Raw genomic sequence first — 19,049 nt, 5'->3', positions numbered from 1 at the left:
AGGGAAGCTTTTTACTACAATGATCTTCTCGGCCCTTTTTTGTCATTGTTTGGTCGACAAAGCAATGTTTTTGTATGTTCACTTTCTTTTTATGTGTTCGTGTTTTTCCTCTCTCTCTCTCTCTCTCTCTCTCTCTCTCACACACACACACACTTCACATTTATAAAACATTAAAAAAAAACAATTGTATTATAAGATAACACACATTAAACTAGGCATATCGACAAATATATATATAATTAGCATTATTACATTATATTAAAATGGGGTTTATTCTTTTTGTCATATGCATATAATAATTATGTGAGTTATTTTTAATAATTATAATATAAAAAAGATCTCATCTTTTTTCTCATATCACTCCCTAGAAAAGGTATAGGGGATGGACAAAGAATAATGGCGTAAGAAGAAAGTAAAGCAAATAGAGGGGGAGAGAGAGAGAGAGAGAGAGAGAGAGAGAGAGAGAGAGAGGAGGAGGAGGAGGAAAAAAAAGAGAGCTCTCTATATATTGGAATGGTGGTGGGAGAGATTTTGCAAAGGGATATAGCTAGAGAGATTACACAAAAAAAAAAAAAATTAATATCCAAAAGAGAAGAGATCACAAGAAATTCACAAGGAGGGATCATAGGGATATAGATGAGGATTTAACACTCAATTTCCAAACCTTTTTTTGCTATTTGCTTATTAATTATCAGCACAATTACATACAGGAAAAGAAAAAAAAAGGGGGAAAAAGGGAGAAAAAAAAACTTTTGGAGTGATATGTGTGGAGAGGATCAAGAAGAGGATCATCAACAACAACATCAAGGAGAGTGTTCACAAACAATTGAGAATATGTTTCAAGAACAACTTCTTCTCCACCAACAACAACTACAAAACAACGACGGCGACCAAAGCAACAACGATCATCATATGATGTATGGAGTAGAACATCATCATCATGGAATTGGAAGATCAGGGTCGTTAATTTTTCCACCCGAAGTCATGCCTCCGATGCTGCAACCGTGGTCATCGCTTAATCCGTTTATGATCCCTCCACCACCACCGCCGCCGCTACCAACATCATTTTCATGTTCATCGTCGTCTTATGGTAGTTTGTTTAACCGAAGGCCACCTAATTGTCTTCAATTTGCTTATGATGGTCCATCTTCGGCTGACCATCTAGGTCGAATCATATCGACGACGCTAGGACCGGTGGTTCATCCAGGTTCCACGGCTCCCTTTGGGCTACAAGCTGAGCTTGGGAAAATGAGTGCTCAAGAAATAATGGATGCTAAAGCTCTTGCAGCTTCTAAAAGCCATAGTGAAGCTGAGAGGAGAAGAAGAGAAAGAATCAACAACCATCTTGCTAAGCTAAGGAGCATACTCCCTAGTACCACTAAAGTAAGCATTTTTATTGCCTTTAATTTCTCACATATTATTATAGCATTTTTATTGCCTTTATTTTCTCACATATTATTATATTGATTTTTTCACATATACCCTTTGGTTTGATTTGTTTTCTATACCGATCTTAAGCTTCTTGCATTGTTATTTTTGGATAAAGTTGCAATCTTTGAACATATACAATGCAAAAAATTATATATTCCTTAAAATTTTGTCATCACATGTTGTGTTGTTTTTGCTTGATATGATAAAGAGGAACCAAAGTTGCAGTTGGAAAAAGCTTTCGGTTGGGAAATTTTGTTGGTAAATGTCAGTCAAAAATTCAAAAAAAAAAAAAAAAACAACAAACTATGTTAAAAGAAATAAAAAGGAAATAAAAGACGGAGACAAAATTCAGCCATTCTCTGTCAGTTGCCTCCTTATTAGAGTTTGCCCTTATCTATCTATTCTATGTGAACTCAGCCCCACTAACTAACTCAATTCCATCTCACAAAATTTAGTTATTTGCCTTTTCAAATATCAACTAATTCTTTTGCTTCTTTTTCTTTTGTTTTTGTTGTTTCTTTTTCTTTTTTTGTGGGGGTTAATTCCCTACATCCAATGTGGGTGTAATGGAATTTGTGGAACAAAAAATATCATTTGTAACCATTGATGCTATACTATTCATGTGGTGTCGGCAGATCCTAACTCGATCCGCCAACGGTACATGTTGCTACCGACAAAAATAAGATTATCTACTAATCAACATTGTATACTAAACTAAAGATATGTGACAAGACCTGTTGAAGAACATTTCCATGTTGGCACAACTCTTAGGTAGTAGTATATGCTATATATAATTAATAATATGTTCTAGTTTAAGTTAGGTTGTGTAGAGTTGCATCTCTCCTTGATATGGATTTTTTTTTTTTTTTTTTTTTTTTGGGGTGGGGGGGGGGGGAGTGGGAAAAATCACGTTGTAGCCATTAATGCCATTCATGTTAGCAATGGCATATATCCTACTCCTACCAACTCTACATGTTTCTATCAATAAAAGTAGAATTATTTGTTGATTGACGTGTACTATCATCGGTAAGAACATCTCTCCATATGCCACAAGATCGACTAATATTTTCATGTCGACAAAGGTTATTATCCCTATAGAAAAAGGGATGATGGACTTTTAGGCAGTAGTAACAATAGGTACTGTATTATTAATAACGACATTTTCTAGTTTTCCGATTAATATAAAGCATATGATAAATGTTTTTGAGATAAAACTTCATATTAATTATCTAATATAATAAGAACGTCAGAGAATTAATAACTGATATATATGTATGTATGTATGTACAGACAGACAAAGCATCATTGTTAGCGGAAGTAATAGAACACGTGAAAGAGCTAAAACGACAAACATCAATAATAGCGGAAACAAGTCCAATACCAACAGAAGTTGATGAAGTAAGTGTAGATGATGCTTCAGAACAAGAGATGATGATGATAAGTAATAATGGATCAATATCATCATCAGCCAAATTTGTAATAAAGGCTTCTCTTTGCTGTGAAGACCGTTCAGATCTTCTTCCTGATCTCATCAAAACCCTCAAATCTTTACGTTTAACAACACTCAAAGCTGAAATTACAACACTTGGTGGTCGTTTAAGAAACGTTTTGTTCGTAACGGCTGACGAAGAACAACAACAACAGCATAATATTACATCTATTATTCAAGATGCCCTTAAAGCTGTCATTGAAAAAACTGCAGGGGATCATGATTCTTCTTCAGCAAATATCAAAAGACAAAGGACCACCACTACAAATAACATTAATAATAATAATAATAATATCCTTTAAATTATTTTTCTTTATCATTATTTGAGAAATTTTGGTAATGATCATATTCATACCATATATATATAATATATATATATATATATAGTACTGAAAATTTTGATCTTTTTCGTATGGAGATAAAAGGGTGATCTTTTTCTATGATGGTTTTCGCAGAAGAATTTATTTATGATGACTTAAAAAATGGTGTGAGATTTTCTTTTTCTTAAATTTTTCTGAGTTGCAGTGAAGTTTTAAAAGAAAAACCCTAATGAGAGGGTTTGCATGTGCTGCAGTTGTACCCCCATTTATACTGCAAAGTGATGCAAGAAAAAAAAAGTTTGATTTTTTAAAATTATTTTCTTTTGGATACTTTGCTGATTTTATGCATAATATTGTCTTTGACCTTTGTTGGGGTTTTTGGATCCCTTTTAAGGTTGGAATTATTTTGGTCGTCTCTTTTGTTTTCAGATTTTGTTGCAATATTTTTGGGATTGATTTCTCTTTCTTTCTTTTTTTCTTTTCTTTTCATTTTAGTTTTGTTTGTAATATGAGGTATGTTTTAATTGTAATAAATTGATAACAACTACAATATAATATAGAAATGAAATTACAAGTTTTTGTGGATATGGGGGATTATTTATTGTTCTTTTTCTAATTCTATTATTCTTTAGCTCTTGAACTTTAATGATTATGATCAAAGTTTATGTATTTAGTATATCGTTATATTAGTTCAAAGTTGTAAGAAAAGACACATACAGTAAAATATTTTTAAAGTAAATGGACACAATAATCATCAAATAGCCAAAGAAAATTTATAGCTAACATACCCAACTTTAATTTCCAAGTTCATGGCCTCTTGGGATTAATATTAATAGATTGTAAATATTTAGCATAATTGATGTAAATTACATTTATTTGTTTATTTAATTTTATGGAAACGATATCTTTTGAATTTTGTATTCGATGTGTAAAGATGATTCTATCTAATTAAATAAAAGGTTGGTTAAATTACAAGATCCTTTCTAACTAAATTTTTTACAAATGACATGTCCAAGCCTTAATTTTCGATTTTAGATTGATTGGTCCTCCATACTCCATATAGTTCAAAATTGTTTTCAAATATAACAAACTTATAATCTTTTTCTATGATAATCATTAATAAAATTCTATTGGTGTTTATCAATATCTATCGTGGATAGATTTTAAAATTTATTATATTTGTAAATATTTTCAACAATTTTGTTATTTCAAATAATTTTTTATTTTTAAATTTTTTAAAATTAACAAAAAATATATTCGACATAAAATAAAATTTTGTATATGTTTTAGGGTATTACAAAATTTTAATTTAATATCCAAAATAAATTTAGAAAGAGCCATACAATACAAATTTTTTTAGAATTTTAGACTTATTTAACGCGTAATATACAAAATTGATGAGATATCAAACAAATTTTAAAGTTCGGGGATTGAAATAGAAATTGTACGTTGAAAAATAATTCTTACATTTTTAAAAAATAGATGAGCTACTCTAGTTTATAGATAGAACCTATACAGAAACACGTTAAAAGAAAGAACTATTTAATTTAGTATGAACTTGAGACCTCATAAGCGTATCCAAAAAATATAATTAAGCAAGGTTCTTTGTGTTGGTTGCCAACATTAACATTGTTTGAAACGTGTTGACCTTTTAATAGAAAACTGTACTAATTGTTAATGTTAAATGTTCATCATTTGAAGGGTCGTTGTTTCCTTTTATACATGAATTCTCTTTACTATATTAAATATCTCATGATTTCTTTCAAATAATAATGATGACTTATACAATAGCAAAGAGTAGAGAATTTTAGGTTTATCAACATTCAATAAGCAAATTTAAAGAGATTATTAGTATATTTTTAGGTTTAGTTTATGATTGTTATAACTTTTAAAATAATGGTTTGAAAATAAAAAAGATGTTCGGAACTCGTTAAAAGTAATGTCGAAATTTTAGTTTTACATTTTATAGACGAGAATACATATTTAGTAAATTAATACTAAACTATCATACAAAAAAGACCAATTAGTATTAAGGATTTAAGAAAAACTTTTTCATATAAAAAATGCATGACAAACCAATGAAACTTCTTTTTTCTTTTTTTTTTTTTTTTTGAAGTCCGAAGTTAAAGCCTATGCGTACGGCTAACATACTAAAATAAGGATTTACTAAATAATATCATTTCAACTAAGAATATGATCCTTTTTTCTTTTAAGGGTCCATATTAAAGTTTAGGATTTACTTTGTCAAATGACATTTTTAAATTAAATTGACTTGCTAAATTTTGTTTTAACCCTACATGGCCATGACATAAATATTTCCACTTAGCATGGAAAAGAGAGATCTTAACAACTTAGATAGTGACACAGGATATGTCTTTACTTGGGAGTTCACACGTGACTAAAAAGTGGAAAAACTTAGATAAGCTATCTTAATCACTATTAAATCCTAAATGTAATTAAAATTTTAAATTACGTATAGCCCACACTTGAAGAATTGATTCTTGATTAATCGTAAATACCATTTGGGTCATTTTTGTCGACTTGAAACAAATATACAAACCATCAATCGTCAAAGACGAAGAACCTAATAATTCGTTTCCCTTTTGAAATTTATTTTGAAAAGCTCAATTTCAAAACTACAGTACAATTCACTCACTAAAACTTCCCATGATGAAGAATAAATGAAAGGGGGTTTCTCAAAAACTACCACAACTATTGTATGTTTTCTAAGAACAGTTCTTGTCATTTGCTCGACTTCTGTTCCTTCCTTCAGTGCAACAACCCGTGCCGTGGCCGTGAAATGCCAAATCTAATAGATTGATCTAATGCTCATTGGTCAGGACTGTCGGGACTCTGCGGTTAGCTGAGCTCTATTGAAAATCTAAGGCTGCATTTGCTTAAAGGGTTGATGTGGATTCTATAAGAATGAAGCTCACCTTTGAAACAGCAAACCACGTCAATGTTGTATACGACGAATATACAAGCCTGCATCGTCCGATCTTGTTGGAGAACAGGCCAGATGTGCTTGTTGGATGGAGCTCATAATGCCTCCTTAAGATGGAAGGTCTTAGCAATGTCTCTTGCATTGTCATATTCATTCAGCTCAACTAGCATCTTCTTTAATCGCCGAGCTAGTCCACTTGTCTCGCTCTCAGCTATGCCTGAAATATGTTTTTTCTCCAATGTTCTTCCCAGCAACAGAACATAGTCTACCAAAGGTTGCAACTTATGACTGCAAAACAATATTTGGCATCATAATTTTAAGTTAAAGTTAGTATAATTCACCGTTGCTCAACAAAAGAGCTACTTCCTTTGAGTGGTAAACTAATTAGCAAGCCAAATTTCAAGTCCAACCAAAATCAAAGTATGTTCCAAAGAAAAAAAAAATACTGAATATACTGTCAAAAAATTGAATAAAGTATTTGTCCAAACCTTCGATCCCCGATGATGCCTGAGCCTGTCCACACTCCTGCAAGAGAAGCAATGATTCTCTCAGTTCTTGTCACTGCATCATGGATGTTTGCCGTGATACTTCTAACGTGAGGTAGAACTTTCCCATACAAGAGCTCTTCAAGAGCAAGCTTTTCTAAAATGGGCAATGCAATGATTTCTTTCCACAAACATATGTTCCTCAACAAACGAACGGACATGCCAAACCGATATGCTGCAATTCGAGCAGCATTTGGAACAGCTTTCGTTACAAGTGAATTCCAAGTAGGAACCTAGTATTTTGTGAACATAATGCAACGTTAGCAGATTTTTATGAAATAATCCATTGAAGATTAAACATGAATGCATCATCGACTGTTTTTATGAAATCAGTCCAAATGAGAATATATATGCATTCAATATACGAAGAAATGTCAGATTCTCTAATAAGATGATAGTTAAGAAGACCATAATATTGAGCAGTGAAAAACCAATTTCATACCGTAAGATCTTCAATGGCACCCGACAAACGGGTTCGAATAACAACCAATAGTTCTGTAAGAGCTTCACTTGATGGTGGAACATAGTTAGTAATCAAGCTTGTAGCGAAAGCTGCATTTCTGGTTTCACGTGTGCTAAGCATGTCCCAACAGTGAGCAATTTCATGGTGCAATATTGGAAGTGCAACCTTTTCAACTAGTTCAGGGACAAGGTTAGCATCCGCATCGTTTGGAGCAAAATCACTTCCATCTTCTGGCATACCATAATTGAATAGCAAAGAATGCCTGAAAAATCAAAATCAAGACAGTTAGACCAGCAAATATGATCATTGGAGAATACTGCATCTACAATTGACGCTCATAAAGCCAACTGAAAAAAGTTGAAAAGGCTATTTACATAATTAGCTCTATAATACTTAATAATATCTCACCAGTTCATGTCAAAGAAATCTGCACTTTCATGAAGGGGGTCCCACTTCAAGAGTTCCAATCTCACATAAGGAGAGAAGATAGCAGGAATGCTCAATGACATATAAGCATCTCGGTATGTTGCTGAATAATCTCTCTTCCATTCTTCAAACCTCTGTTTTACAACAGAAAGTTGGGAAAACTCCTCAGCTGCATCACTAAAAATCTGCTCAGCAGTCTGAAGCAATAAATCACGGTTTGACTGATATGCTGCACTATCGCTATCACTCTCATCAGTGCTAGACTCTCCTTCTACTTTTTGATGGCCATCAACCTCCATGGATGCCAGTCTCTTGGAATCGTATTGAGATCTCCGGCGTTTTCGAGCCTCAGCTCTCCGCTTCATATCCATACGTTTCTGCAGATTTAAATCTCTACCAAATTCATCTAACTTAGTTGGTAGATTTGCTTGTTCCCTTGACGAGGCAATTGCCGCCTGTGCTGCACTTGTGGCTGCAGCAAGCATTTCATTGCTACTCCCTTTCTTATTCAAGATTGAAGTTGCTGCTTTTACAGCTGTTTCTATCTCCACCATTTCATCATCATTATCAGCTACTCTTCTTTCCACGACGGTAGAAGCACGTTCTTCATGCACTTTTTGCATCTGCTCCTCAAGCTCCTCTATGAAAGGAGCTTTATGCTGAAGACAAGGAAGTATATAAAATTGGTTAATAAAGAAGGGAGACCACACTTGACACTACTTGTATTAAAAAGTGAACCTAATGTAGGACCTTAGGTCTCAGACTCTCAATAATGCAGGTACCTCCCACTTGCAAATAATGTACACTACAGACGTCCCATATGCTCTTGAGCAGCTGGGAGCCCCTTAAACGCTATAATAATTAAACTGTACTACAGACGCAAAGAATATCTTTTTCTTCATAATAAAATTCTCTATGCCCTTCTAACCAGGCTTCTCCCAAGCAACTGATGATTGAGGATTCTAATAGCCTAATAGGTTCTTTCACTTTTGTAAGATTCCACTTCTTAGAAGCCTATTCATAAATGCATCCCAGCCTAAGTGGAAGTCCAAGAGACGCAAAAGATGTCTTGAGGTGTTGCTACATGTTCTTCACTACAGCAAGCTTCTCAATTCTTCAAGAAACTACCAAACGACAAACTGTTTGACTTTTGAGGTGTCGCTACGTTCTTGATCTGGTTTGTTTCATGCACTAGTTTCAAGATTGTTAACTTAGATGCCTTAAATTTAGTCATGGATTAAGTCTTGCCAGCTAACTACCAAAGTTACTAATATGCAGGGCGAGGCAACTGGCTACAAGAGATTGTAAGCTATCCATTTAGTGCGTCCATAACATACAACAATTGTCCTAACTTCACCATCATACACAGAAAAGAGAGAGTTACGTTTTAAGTGGGGTCATACTACTTTAGAAGGGCTTGATAGCATATCCATCAGAAGCATCAAGTTCTACAAAACTTGAAAACTAAAAAACAATCAACATTTATCTAGCTTGGCATAAATAAAGTTTGAAATAAACCAACCATAAGTTGCTACACGTTTCTAACATTTTTTATCAGACATGTAACAGAACCTGATGTTATCTCCCTCTCTAAAGTCTAGTCAAACAAGCATGACATACAATTTCAATTAACATAAAACGTATAGGGCATACAATAGGATATCCATACCTGTAAAAAGTCACAGATAACCGAAACAAAGTCACGAAGCTTTTGCATAAATATAAACTTCTCCCCAGCAGCAGAAAGAGCCTTTTCAAGGTCTGTGATTTTTAATAAAGATGCAGACAAATTCTCGTCGGTCTTCAACACCGACGATGCAGTTCTCCGATAGGATTCCTGAGTATAAAAGAGAATGAAGTTCATGTATACACAGAAATACATAGCCACATGCACTTTACAATAACATGTCATTTTGGAGTTGAGCCATTCATGGTAAACTACAGGCCAAACAACCACACTACCGCATGTATACTAATATAAACTAAGATAGTCAAAGCCCTAGTTACTCAAATATCATTAAACATATTCCTAGAAACGCCTGTAAGTTTCACGGTTATACATCCACAGCACTAAACTGAAATGACGGACAATATGTATTAAATGTTGATTAGAAGCTATCCATACCTTTAGCCTCCCCATACTCTCTTCCATAGCTTTTTTAGCTATCTCAGCTTGCTGAGATATCGACAACCCATCCAACCCCTGTGAAACACTAACAGAACCTCCTATACTTGTAGCCGTAGACTTGCTGGGAACCGAACTATACCCAATTGTGGTGGGGTAAATTAAGTTCTGTTGCTGGACACTCTGAACAACAGGGACACTAGTGCTCTCCACCCTAGTAGAACCATCGTCCATTCTCTTTCCCAGTCCCTTCCTAAATTGCTCCTCCTCCCAAATTTTCTCCTCTTCATCCTCGTCGCTGTGCTCAATAATATTCGTTCTTACCCCATCAATTCCTTGCTCATCAACTTCCTCAAACACACCCTTCTTTGAGCTCTCTAGCTTCCCTCCAATCATGGCGATTCTCCCTGGAAACTCTGCTTCTTCATCGCTCAACTCCCCCGGCGCCGTGCGGTTGCTTCCTGCATCTAATGATATATAATCCGGCGCTGCAACCCCAGCCTGTCGCATACGTTCCCTTTTCGCGCGAATTGCATTTATGGTTGCTTGATCGGGAATTGACGACCCAGATGAATCCTTTCCTCTACCAATCCCCATTGAAGCCATTCGAGCTAAGGTGTCTTCCTTACTCCTCCGAAGCGAAGCAGCGCTCTTCGCATTACTACCCGCTTCTTCATCCTCGGAGCTCGACTCTTTATCTTCTCTAGCACTCTCCGGAACTTGTTCAGCGGGCTTAAGAAGACCCTTTAGAACAATGACAGGTTCGGCAGAAGGCTTAGATTCGGATGAAGGTCTCGAGCTCGCAAGCGTGCGGGTATTCTTCTGCAACTCACGGAGGGCTTCCTTGGTATAAACTCCAGCTTGAGGCTGCACATTGGAGGGAACAGAAGCCGAAATAGAAGAGGAGTGAGCGATGCGATCCTTCAATGCAGTGATCTTGTGGGTGGATGAAGGCTTTGCAAGTCGAGCAGAAGAAGGCTTCTTGGAACTGGATGATTTGGACGACGAAGGGCGAAGTGGGGCATCGTTCTCTTCGTCACTGGCGAAGCTGAGAAGCTTGGGCCCCTGTGGGTTGGCCTTCTTGGGTTTAGTGGCAACGACGGAGGAGGTGGAAGAGGGTTTTGATGAGGCGTTGGAAGCACTGATTGAAGGGGCCGGGGAGCCATTGGGTTCGTCATCGTCGTCATTGTCATCGGCCCGGCGGCGGAAGTTTCTGGCTCTACTGCCGGACATGGCGATTGATGAACAGAATTACGATTGGAATTGTGTTAAGTGGAAATGAAAGAGGAAGAGGAGTAGCCAATTGGGAAGCTCGAACTCGAAGAGAGTCGCGATTGAGAGAGGGATGGATCCTTGTTCATGCTAGGGTTTTTGGTCCTCCATAGTACATTCAAGACGGTTTCTTGCTTCGTCCATATATCAAGCGCCTTTTTCATTTTGTTATTATTTTCCCTTCCGCGGTTATGTATTTATATATTTTTTAAAATTATTTACTTCATATTTTGTATTAAAAATATATATATTTCTCTCAACCTTTGCCAAATTTCAAAACTATAATCAAAGCTTCAAACTTTTACTTTAATAACTTTATCTACCACTAACAAATATCATTCAAAATTCTCAAATTAGCAATTTTAAAAACCTTAATTTGTTACCCTTTTTACTATCTCTGCATTCATAATATTATAATTCAAACTATAATATTTTACCTTTCAGACACAAATTATTATAACTTAACTATAATAACCTAAAACTAACTCATTCCTTATCGAAAAAAAACTCCAAATAATTTGTTTATACATTAATTTTATGCATCCTTATTGAAAAATATGGAACTTTTTAACTATTTTGACTTTCCCTTCCCTTAAGATATATAAATTATGACATAAAATAACCAGCCATTCACTGCAAATTAAAACTATCTCAAAATTTATCTACAAAAATAAATATACTTTTCAACAGTTTTTATCTTTTCTTTTTTTTTGTAAGAATCTATATTTTCAAAAGAGATAGAAAAACATATACATAGATTGGTGTTTGTTCATGTGTGTTCATCCGTAAAATCGGTCGTACACAATCAAGTGGAAAACCCAATCATCGACCACACAACAAGCGGAATAACCGACGATAATCCAAGTCAACGCCAAGTCATCGGAGCAAAACATACGACGGAGTTGCACGTAATCCTAACCCTTCTCACTGCAAAAGCGAGACACTGTCAGCCATTTTTAGTTCAAACTTTCTCCACTAACCCAAATTCCGAACTTCCTCCTCATTTCTTATACAAATTTCAATTTATTGTGTTGGGAAAAGTAGAAAGACAGACCCTTTTCAGTTTTCATCATTACTGTTTTGTTGTTACGAGACGCGTCCAACAGTAACTGGGTCTCAAAATTTTCCCAAAATCGAACACCGTTTCTTCAAAATCTCTCACGCGGTATAGAATCAAAGTAGATGACGCAGCTGCGATTGTAGACATAACATTTGTAATTGTGGATCTCGATCTCCCCATTCGCTGTTTTCCATGGCTAGGTACCCCTTTCATTTTTCACAATTTTTTTGCCATTCTGTTGGAGTTTGGTATCTGGGTCTGCTTAACTTTGCCCATCTGGATAGAGTTAATTTTTCTATATGGGGTTTCCTTAAAACCAAGCTTATGCTAAACTTGGTTAGGTTTTGGATTTTCCTTTTCCTGCTAACATGATCAGAAAGGGTTTTTATGGAAGCTCGGTTCATATGGTTTGTACTATAGAACCTTAGATATACCCTTTACAGCCTTACATCAGCATCTCTCTCAGTTTCATATAATGACCACTTGACCATAACATTCTCTATTTGGAGGCATCTTATTCTTAAACATCCCTTTTCTTGCTACTTGTTCTCATGTTTTTTGTCTGGTACCAAATTCCCATGGTATGTTTTTCAGCAGGTGACTCTAGTAGAGTTTCTAGAACGGTCTTTATATATGTTGAAGATATCCCTCCAAAGTGCTGGTGTATAGTATAAACACTTCAAAAGCTTTTTCATTGTTTGCTTCTACAATCTTGTACTACTGTCACATCCTCGCAAATTGCTAAAAGAGATAGGCTAGTTCCAGTCCAGTTATTCAGTAAGGAAACACAATTTCGTTGTTTCTAATATATCCATCTGTTTCTTAAGGGAGTATGGGATTGATTTTTTATAGCTAGTTTTTCTTGGCTTCGGCTTTCTTTACACTCATTTAGTGAAGTCCTTCCTTCCTCTCAGGTGTCTGTATGTAGACAAAAGGGGAAACAATTGGGTTGATGAGGAGTTCAAAATGGTATCCAATCTGGTTTAAAAAAAAATCAATTCAATCAAAAGTTCAAAACCCACTAAACTTTAGTTGGAAACTAGCTTAAAAATGTACTGGGTAGTAGATTGTAAGATTTAAAAATTCAAGATCAGTCTCTCTAAATTTGACATTATTGTATATAATTATCATTAAAGTTTTCCAAGTTGACATTTTAAAAATCGTTCCTTTTCATCATTGCATTTTACAATTTTAGCATAAGTAGTACGACATTGAAATTATAAAGCTGTTACTGTTAGACTATAAACTGTTTTATGGAATTGTTTCCGTCGAGTAGCGCAACTGAATGGATGAATTTGAGTTAATAGATTGAAATTAAGCATTGCAATGGCTTTATTTTTGTAAAATCTAGCAGTTTTTAAGTAACATGTAAATGATTATAATTTGCCCAACATTCATGGCTATTTTAATTACGGGGCATTTATGCATTAGAGCTCCAAACATCCCATGGTTTTGACTTCTTGGTGTTTTGTTTGATTTATGCAGACCTTCATGGCTGGTAGACAGCAATAGAATTGCAACAAAAATTAAGAGTGCATCTGGAACAAGCAATCCTCGAAGCGTGGAATGGAAAAGCAACCCGAGCAAAAGTTGTCCGAATTGCCAACATACAATCGATAACAGTGATGTACAATGTCAACTGTTTATTTAATAGAAAGTTGTGTTCAAGTCTACCAGTAATAATTTTGTTAAGATTTTAATCACGCTCTGAAATTCAACATATACTCAAATTGAGATGACAGCCATAGATTGAATCCAGACACACTCCCAAGTGTTCAAGTCTAGTGTCATGTATAATTCATTCTGTACATGGTTTTCTATGTGAGGGCAACATTTTCATTATTTCATACCTTATTGTTGAGATACGTTCATCTGGTCACGTAAACAGTAAATAGCATTTTTGCATGATGACCTGATTTCTCATTCTCCACTCCCTTGCAACCTCCTGTTGTTGTGTCATCTCATTGACTTAGCTGATGGAAGATATAATTGCAGAAGATGGTCGGCCTAATTGTGCTGTAGTACGTTAGCTCATAGTTGGAATGTTTTTAAAAAAATCTAAGTGCTAAGTGGAAAGGTAGAATGATGATGGTGCTGCTATAGAAATTTTTGGACTTGTTTTGTAAAAGAAACCTGCTATACTGTCTTCCATAGATCCATGTTCACTTACTCCAATGGCTTTTTGATCAGGAACTGTTGACTTTCTTAGTTTAGACATTCATGGTTTTCCATTTTAGAGCCGATGTTCAATGCTATCGATCAAGCAAGAGGGATGTCATTAAAAGATCAGCAATAATTCTTACTTAACCTCAATGACTACTTAATGTACTTTACATAGTGTAGACTTTATGTTTCTCTAAAGTTCATGTCTAAAGCCTATAAAGTTGTTGTCTATTCTGGGATTGGATCGTGTTCATATTTGATGCTTAGAGCAGTAGATATTTCTTTATTTCCAGGTTGTTCAAGAGTGGCCAGGATTACCTAGAGGTGTAAAATTTGATCCTTCCGACCAAGAAATTATATGGCATCTGCTAGCCAAAGTTGGTATTGGTGGTTCAAGGCCACATCCTTTCATTGATGAGTTTATACCAACTGTCTTTGAAGATGACGGCATATGTTATACCCATCCTCAAAAATTACCAGGTTGGTCACGACTGGACCAATATCAACCGAATTTAATTGTTTGGTATAATACTACATAGTTACAAACTTTATGCTAAATATATTGTAGGTGTTAAACAAGATGGCAGTGTATCCCACTTCTTTCATAGAGCAATCAAGGCATACAATACTGGGACTCGAAAGCGTAGGAAGATAACAGACGATGATTTTGGTGATGTTCGCTGGCATAAGACTGGAAGGACAAAACCAGTGGTCATCGATGGCGTTCAGAAAGGGTGCAAGAAGATTATGGTTCTATACATGAGCTTTGCCAAAGGGGGTAGAGCTGAGAAAACCAATTGGGTTATGCACCAATATCACTTAGGGACAGAGGAAGATGAGAGGGATGGCGAATATGTCATTTCCAAAATATTTCATCAGCAACAAAATGTTAAGCAGGGTGAAGTCACTGAACAGGAAGCTCCTGAAATCATTGATACCATAAAAGTCGATCCCCATACTCCAAATTCTGCGACTCCTGAGCCTCCTCGTATTGAAAGTAGATGTGTGGATGTTGATCCGGAACAAGATTCTATAATCACTTCCACAAGTGTGCTTGTTGAGGTATATGAAAACGGCATCTCATTCTCATGTTCCACAAATCCAGACTCTCAAACCATGCTTGTGATATTCATATGAATCGAACTAATTTGGATTTGTATGGCCTCTGTTTTCATTGTGTGCAAGTTTTGGATCTGAAATGCTGGGAATAGTTAATTTTACTAAAGCCTGGCATCCATTGAAAAAGAATGTCACCTCTTGTTCCACTCTTTATGCAATATGCATCATTTGTTCTTTTAACGAGCCTGCTTATTATCAATTAGGTTCCACCAGAATTTGAGAAGTCAGAAAAACACAATATTATCAAGCCAGATGGTTACTCCAATGAAGTGATTGACGATAATGACAATCACATCGAAGAAGAACCAAAATGGTGGGAAGGAGAATCACAGAACATATTGGATTCCCAACAACTTGTGGAAGCATTGTCTCTGTGTGATGATCTTCTTCAGAGCCAGTCGCCCCCTAGAGACAGCAATTTTAACCACGGCGCATCGGGTAGCAAGTCTTGCTTTTCTGAATATGCAAAATTAGGACCAGAGGATCTAAAGAAGGATCTAGAAGATTGTCAAAATCTCGTCCTTGATCCCGCAAACATTGAACTCGACACACCTCCAGAGTTCCGACTTAGCCAGCTTGTATGTCTAAATTTTCACTCTACAGCCAGTTAGTTCATTAATTTACTGAAAACACACACCATTTACCACAACCCACTCCCCCCTCCAAAACTAGAATGACATTGTCTTGGTTCTTCTCACAGGATTTCGGTTCGCAAGAAAGCTTCTTGGCTTGGGGTGGCAAGGCAGCAGAGTAAATACTAAGGTGCCCTGCCTGCAACCTTTTTGTTTCTGTGCTGTAAGTCACGTCTCTTTTCCAAAACTCTAAAGGAATGATTTCAATCTTTATTTTGTTGACGACGAGCTTCAAGCAATTACAAACCAAACTTTCTTTGCCTGTAAACTTGTGTTTTTAAATTTCAAAGACTTTATTAAACGCTTGTAAAAAACAGAGCAAGTAAGTTTGTTATGAGGCATTGAAAGGAACAAGACATAAGTAAAGAAGAGGGAAGTCATTTTCAAAGCCAACGAAGATGAATTGTAAGAAAAACATAAGTAGAGATGTTTGATTAGGAAGATTGTTTGTCCAGGGAAAGAAAAACACAAAGAATGGTTGATCCTTAGTTAACAAGTTGAAGAGTGTGTGTGTGTATGTGTGTTTTGTCTAAAAAATGGTGTATCGCATGAGCTGGCTAAGAAGAAAGTGGGTTTAAGGAAGTGATGTTTGAAAGAAATGGGTGTCCCCCTTTTGGCCCCGAGTGCTTGTTACCGTGTCGACAGGCGTATTGGATGGGTGCCTTTGCGTCCACCACCATTTGTTTCCAATTCAAAACTTCATGGTCCCCATCTTCATCTTTCTCTTTTATTCTATTCCCAATCTTCCTTGTGCGATTTGATAATGGTGGTCTTCAATTATTAGATTTCTTAGGTTGAATATCGGTCTACAAGTATGGATTTAAATCCATAGTGTTATCCTTTTCCGTGGCTAAATCATAAAAAGATGTAAATTCATGAGATCTAGTGATTTGAATAGGATGTCGAATAATACATTTTATATTAGAAAATCCATGTTCTATAATACACACAAATTGACCTATGTTCCAAATTTTTATCATATTTTTTGGATAGTACACAAGGTTTTAAAACGTAAGGTTCAAGGGAACAATTATACATAAAACCAAAGGTCTTTGGCATCTCATAGGCTTATAATTAAGGATGTCAAGATTTAAATAATGTTAAATCAAGACTATACAAGGTTATCTATCTCGAATAATTTCAAAGAAAAAATAGTATATAGAACGGAAAGGAAATGGAGTGGTAGGGCATAGTTGCGACACGATGTATAACTTACAATTTTGAATGGTTTGATTTATGGAAGAGAAATTGCAAAAGTATATTTGATTTCTATCTCATAATTCCTGAGTTGTGTTTGGCTCTCAACTTGTCGTAGGTGGAGTGAAATATTATAACCAATTCAATTTAATGTTTGAACATTTCATTCTAAGAGTTGGAGTTTTCAATTATTATTACTCACACTTGGTAATAGTAAAAGATTATTTGAAAATCCATATTGCCTACAATGTTTGCTATTTTGTATCATTATTCTCTCTCATTCATAATCTAACTAAAATAGTTTACACTTCAAACACATACTATTATAGCTATTGTTATCGAGATTTGGACCAAAAGATATAATCAGTTTTATGGTAAAACTAGCGCAAAAAACCACACTCTAGGCCTAATTAAGCATGTGAATAGGGAAGATCGGGATAGGGTGGTCCAAATTGACCTTCTCGACCTTAGCTAAGGATGAGGTTGAGGCGCCTACCATCTCTATTTAATCAATGAAGCATGTTGTGTGATCTATTTTGTACCTTGAGAAGAAGAAAGTTTGGGTCCAAATCCCATGTGACCTTCTCGCCCTTGGCAAAGGATGTGTATGAGGTCGTATGTGTACAAGGTTGTCTCTCTTCCTCTGGGGACGAGTCACGTTAAATACATGTCCAAGCTCCATTAGAATTAATCTAATATGACCTAAAACCCTAATATGGATTCCCTAGACCCGAATTTCACTACAATACATTATTAGACTATGAGAATGAGTTAGTTCATTTCACCCATACAACTCTTGCTACAATCTAAAATCATAATTCTTACTATAACGTTACGAAAAAAACACCACATTAGTGCTTGAGTCCTTCTTGTTTTCTCAGAGTCACATCTCACCTTACTTATAAATTCATCGTGATATCACGCAAAGGTCAAATAACGAACCCTAACGTTACAATCTCCAATAGATAAACAAAATTATGAAATTTACATCAAACAGTTACTAATTACAACGATCACAATGAACAATCTTTTCCATAAAAAAGAAAAAGATGGGGGAGAATGGATGAGGGATGGCGGGCCCAGCGTTTTGATAGAAGAATCAGACGGCTGTGGTGGGCCTATAGATTGGGAAGGCGCACGTGGACTTGATAAGCCTGCCGTTTTGACCAACCACGTTCTAACGTTCTGTCGTTTTCTTTGTCAGCCCTCTTCCTCTCCTCTCTGCCCGACACCACATTAACCTTTCCCTTTCAACTTTCTCTCTAACACCTCTTCATTTCTCCACGTGTCACTACACTCTTTCTATATTATTATTATTATTACCCTATAAATCTATATATATATATATATATATATATATTACTATTTCTAATTACTATATATATTTATTAACAATCTATTTATGTATGTATGTATTTCATTACCAATTATTTAATACACACCTCCTCCTATCTCTCAACAATTCTCAATTTCCTCGACATCATGTTTTGTTTCTTCTAACTATTCAAATTTCATGTTTCTCTCAATGTCCAAGCTTTTTTTATTTTTTTTAAAAATACAAATACAATTATTGGTTGAGCATTAATTCTCATTCATTCTCTATTAAAAGAAATCATTTTTGTACAATACTGAAACAAGAATTGAATAGAAGAAAAGGGATAAGGTTTTAAACTTATAATTAATTCCATGATTAAGAGATTGGTGGTGTACGTGTTTTTTGCAAACTTTTGGATAAAGTACGTTTTTTTTTTCTTTTCTTTTTTTCTTTTTTTCATTAAGGGATTATATTATGTGATGGGTTGAGTGAATATTGGTAGTTGGGAATAATAGTATGAGTGTTCTTAGAGCTATATCAACAGAGAT

The 19,049-nt window shown here is 35.3% G+C and overlaps 3 protein-coding genes across 3 annotated transcripts; 2 read left to right on the top strand and 1 right to left on the bottom strand.

Moving 5' to 3' along the window:
* The first annotated feature begins 414 nt into the window (after positions 1-414).
* LOC103489248 (transcription factor bHLH30) lies at positions 415-3,226 on the top strand. The gene is made up of 2 exons (XM_008448331.3): positions 415-1,383; positions 2,722-3,226. The coding sequence occupies exons 1-2, from the start codon at positions 763-765 to the stop codon at positions 3,220-3,222; spliced, it is 1,122 nt and encodes a 373-aa protein (XP_008446553.3). The 5' UTR covers positions 415-762; the 3' UTR covers positions 3,223-3,226.
* Positions 3,227-5,726: 2,500 nt separating this feature from the next.
* Positions 5,727-11,190, bottom strand: LOC103489249 (transcriptional repressor ILP1). Its single transcript, XM_008448332.3, has 6 exons — positions 9,744-11,190; positions 9,288-9,455; positions 7,601-8,277; positions 7,172-7,454; positions 6,673-6,962; positions 5,727-6,472 (listed from the first exon to the last, which is right to left on the bottom strand). Exons 1-6 carry the CDS (start codon positions 10,974-10,976, stop codon positions 6,280-6,282), a joined length of 2,844 nt encoding a protein of 947 aa, XP_008446554.2. The 5' UTR covers positions 10,977-11,190; the 3' UTR covers positions 5,727-6,279.
* Positions 11,191-11,783: 593 nt separating this feature from the next.
* Positions 11,784-16,382, top strand: LOC103489250 (SUPPRESSOR OF GAMMA RESPONSE 1). Its single transcript, XM_008448333.3, has 6 exons — positions 11,784-12,275; positions 13,561-13,702; positions 14,532-14,718; positions 14,807-15,300; positions 15,561-15,935; positions 16,058-16,382. Exons 1-6 carry the CDS (start codon positions 12,268-12,270, stop codon positions 16,109-16,111), a joined length of 1,260 nt encoding a protein of 419 aa, XP_008446555.2. The 5' UTR covers positions 11,784-12,267; the 3' UTR covers positions 16,112-16,382.
* The last annotated feature ends 2,667 nt before the right edge of the window (positions 16,383-19,049 follow it).

Source organism: Cucumis melo, chromosome 10 (genome assembly GCF_025177605.1).
Source record: "Cucumis melo cultivar AY chromosome 10, USDA_Cmelo_AY_1.0, whole genome shotgun sequence".
NCBI classification, from domain to species: Eukaryota; Viridiplantae; Streptophyta; class Magnoliopsida; order Cucurbitales; family Cucurbitaceae; genus Cucumis; species Cucumis melo.
The sequence above is the reverse complement of the archived record's forward strand: the minus strand, read 5'-3'. Positions and strand labels throughout refer to the sequence as shown.

What these genes read in the sequence shown, in the direction of transcription:
- LOC103489248 (XM_008448331.3), top strand. Translation starts at nt 763, where the DNA reads ATGTGTGGAGAGGATCAAGAAGAGGATCATCAACAACAACATCAAGGA. An exon ending in TACTCCCTAGTACCACTAAA is followed by an intron (nt 1,384 to 2,721) that starts GTAAGCATTTTT and finishes ATGTATGTACAG; the next exon opens with ACAGACAAAGCATCATTGTT.
- LOC103489249 (XM_008448332.3), bottom strand. Translation starts at nt 10,976, where the DNA reads ATGTCCGGCAGTAGAGCCAGAAACTTCCGCCGCCGGGCCGATGACAAT. An exon ending in AGAGTATGGGGAGGCTAAAG is followed by an intron (nt 9,456 to 9,743) that starts GTATGGATAGCT and finishes TTTTATACTCAG; the next exon opens with GAATCCTATCGGAGAACTGC. An exon ending in GATTTCTTTGACATGAACTG is followed by an intron (nt 7,455 to 7,600) that starts GTGAGATATTAT and finishes TTGATTTTTCAG; the next exon opens with GCATTCTTTGCTATTCAATT.
- LOC103489250 (XM_008448333.3), top strand. An exon ending in CCACAAGTGTGCTTGTTGAG is followed by an intron (nt 15,301 to 15,560) that starts GTATATGAAAAC and finishes ATTATCAATTAG; the next exon opens with GTTCCACCAGAATTTGAGAA. An exon ending in AGTTCCGACTTAGCCAGCTT is followed by an intron (nt 15,936 to 16,057) that starts GTATGTCTAAAT and finishes TTCTTCTCACAG; the next exon opens with GATTTCGGTTCGCAAGAAAG.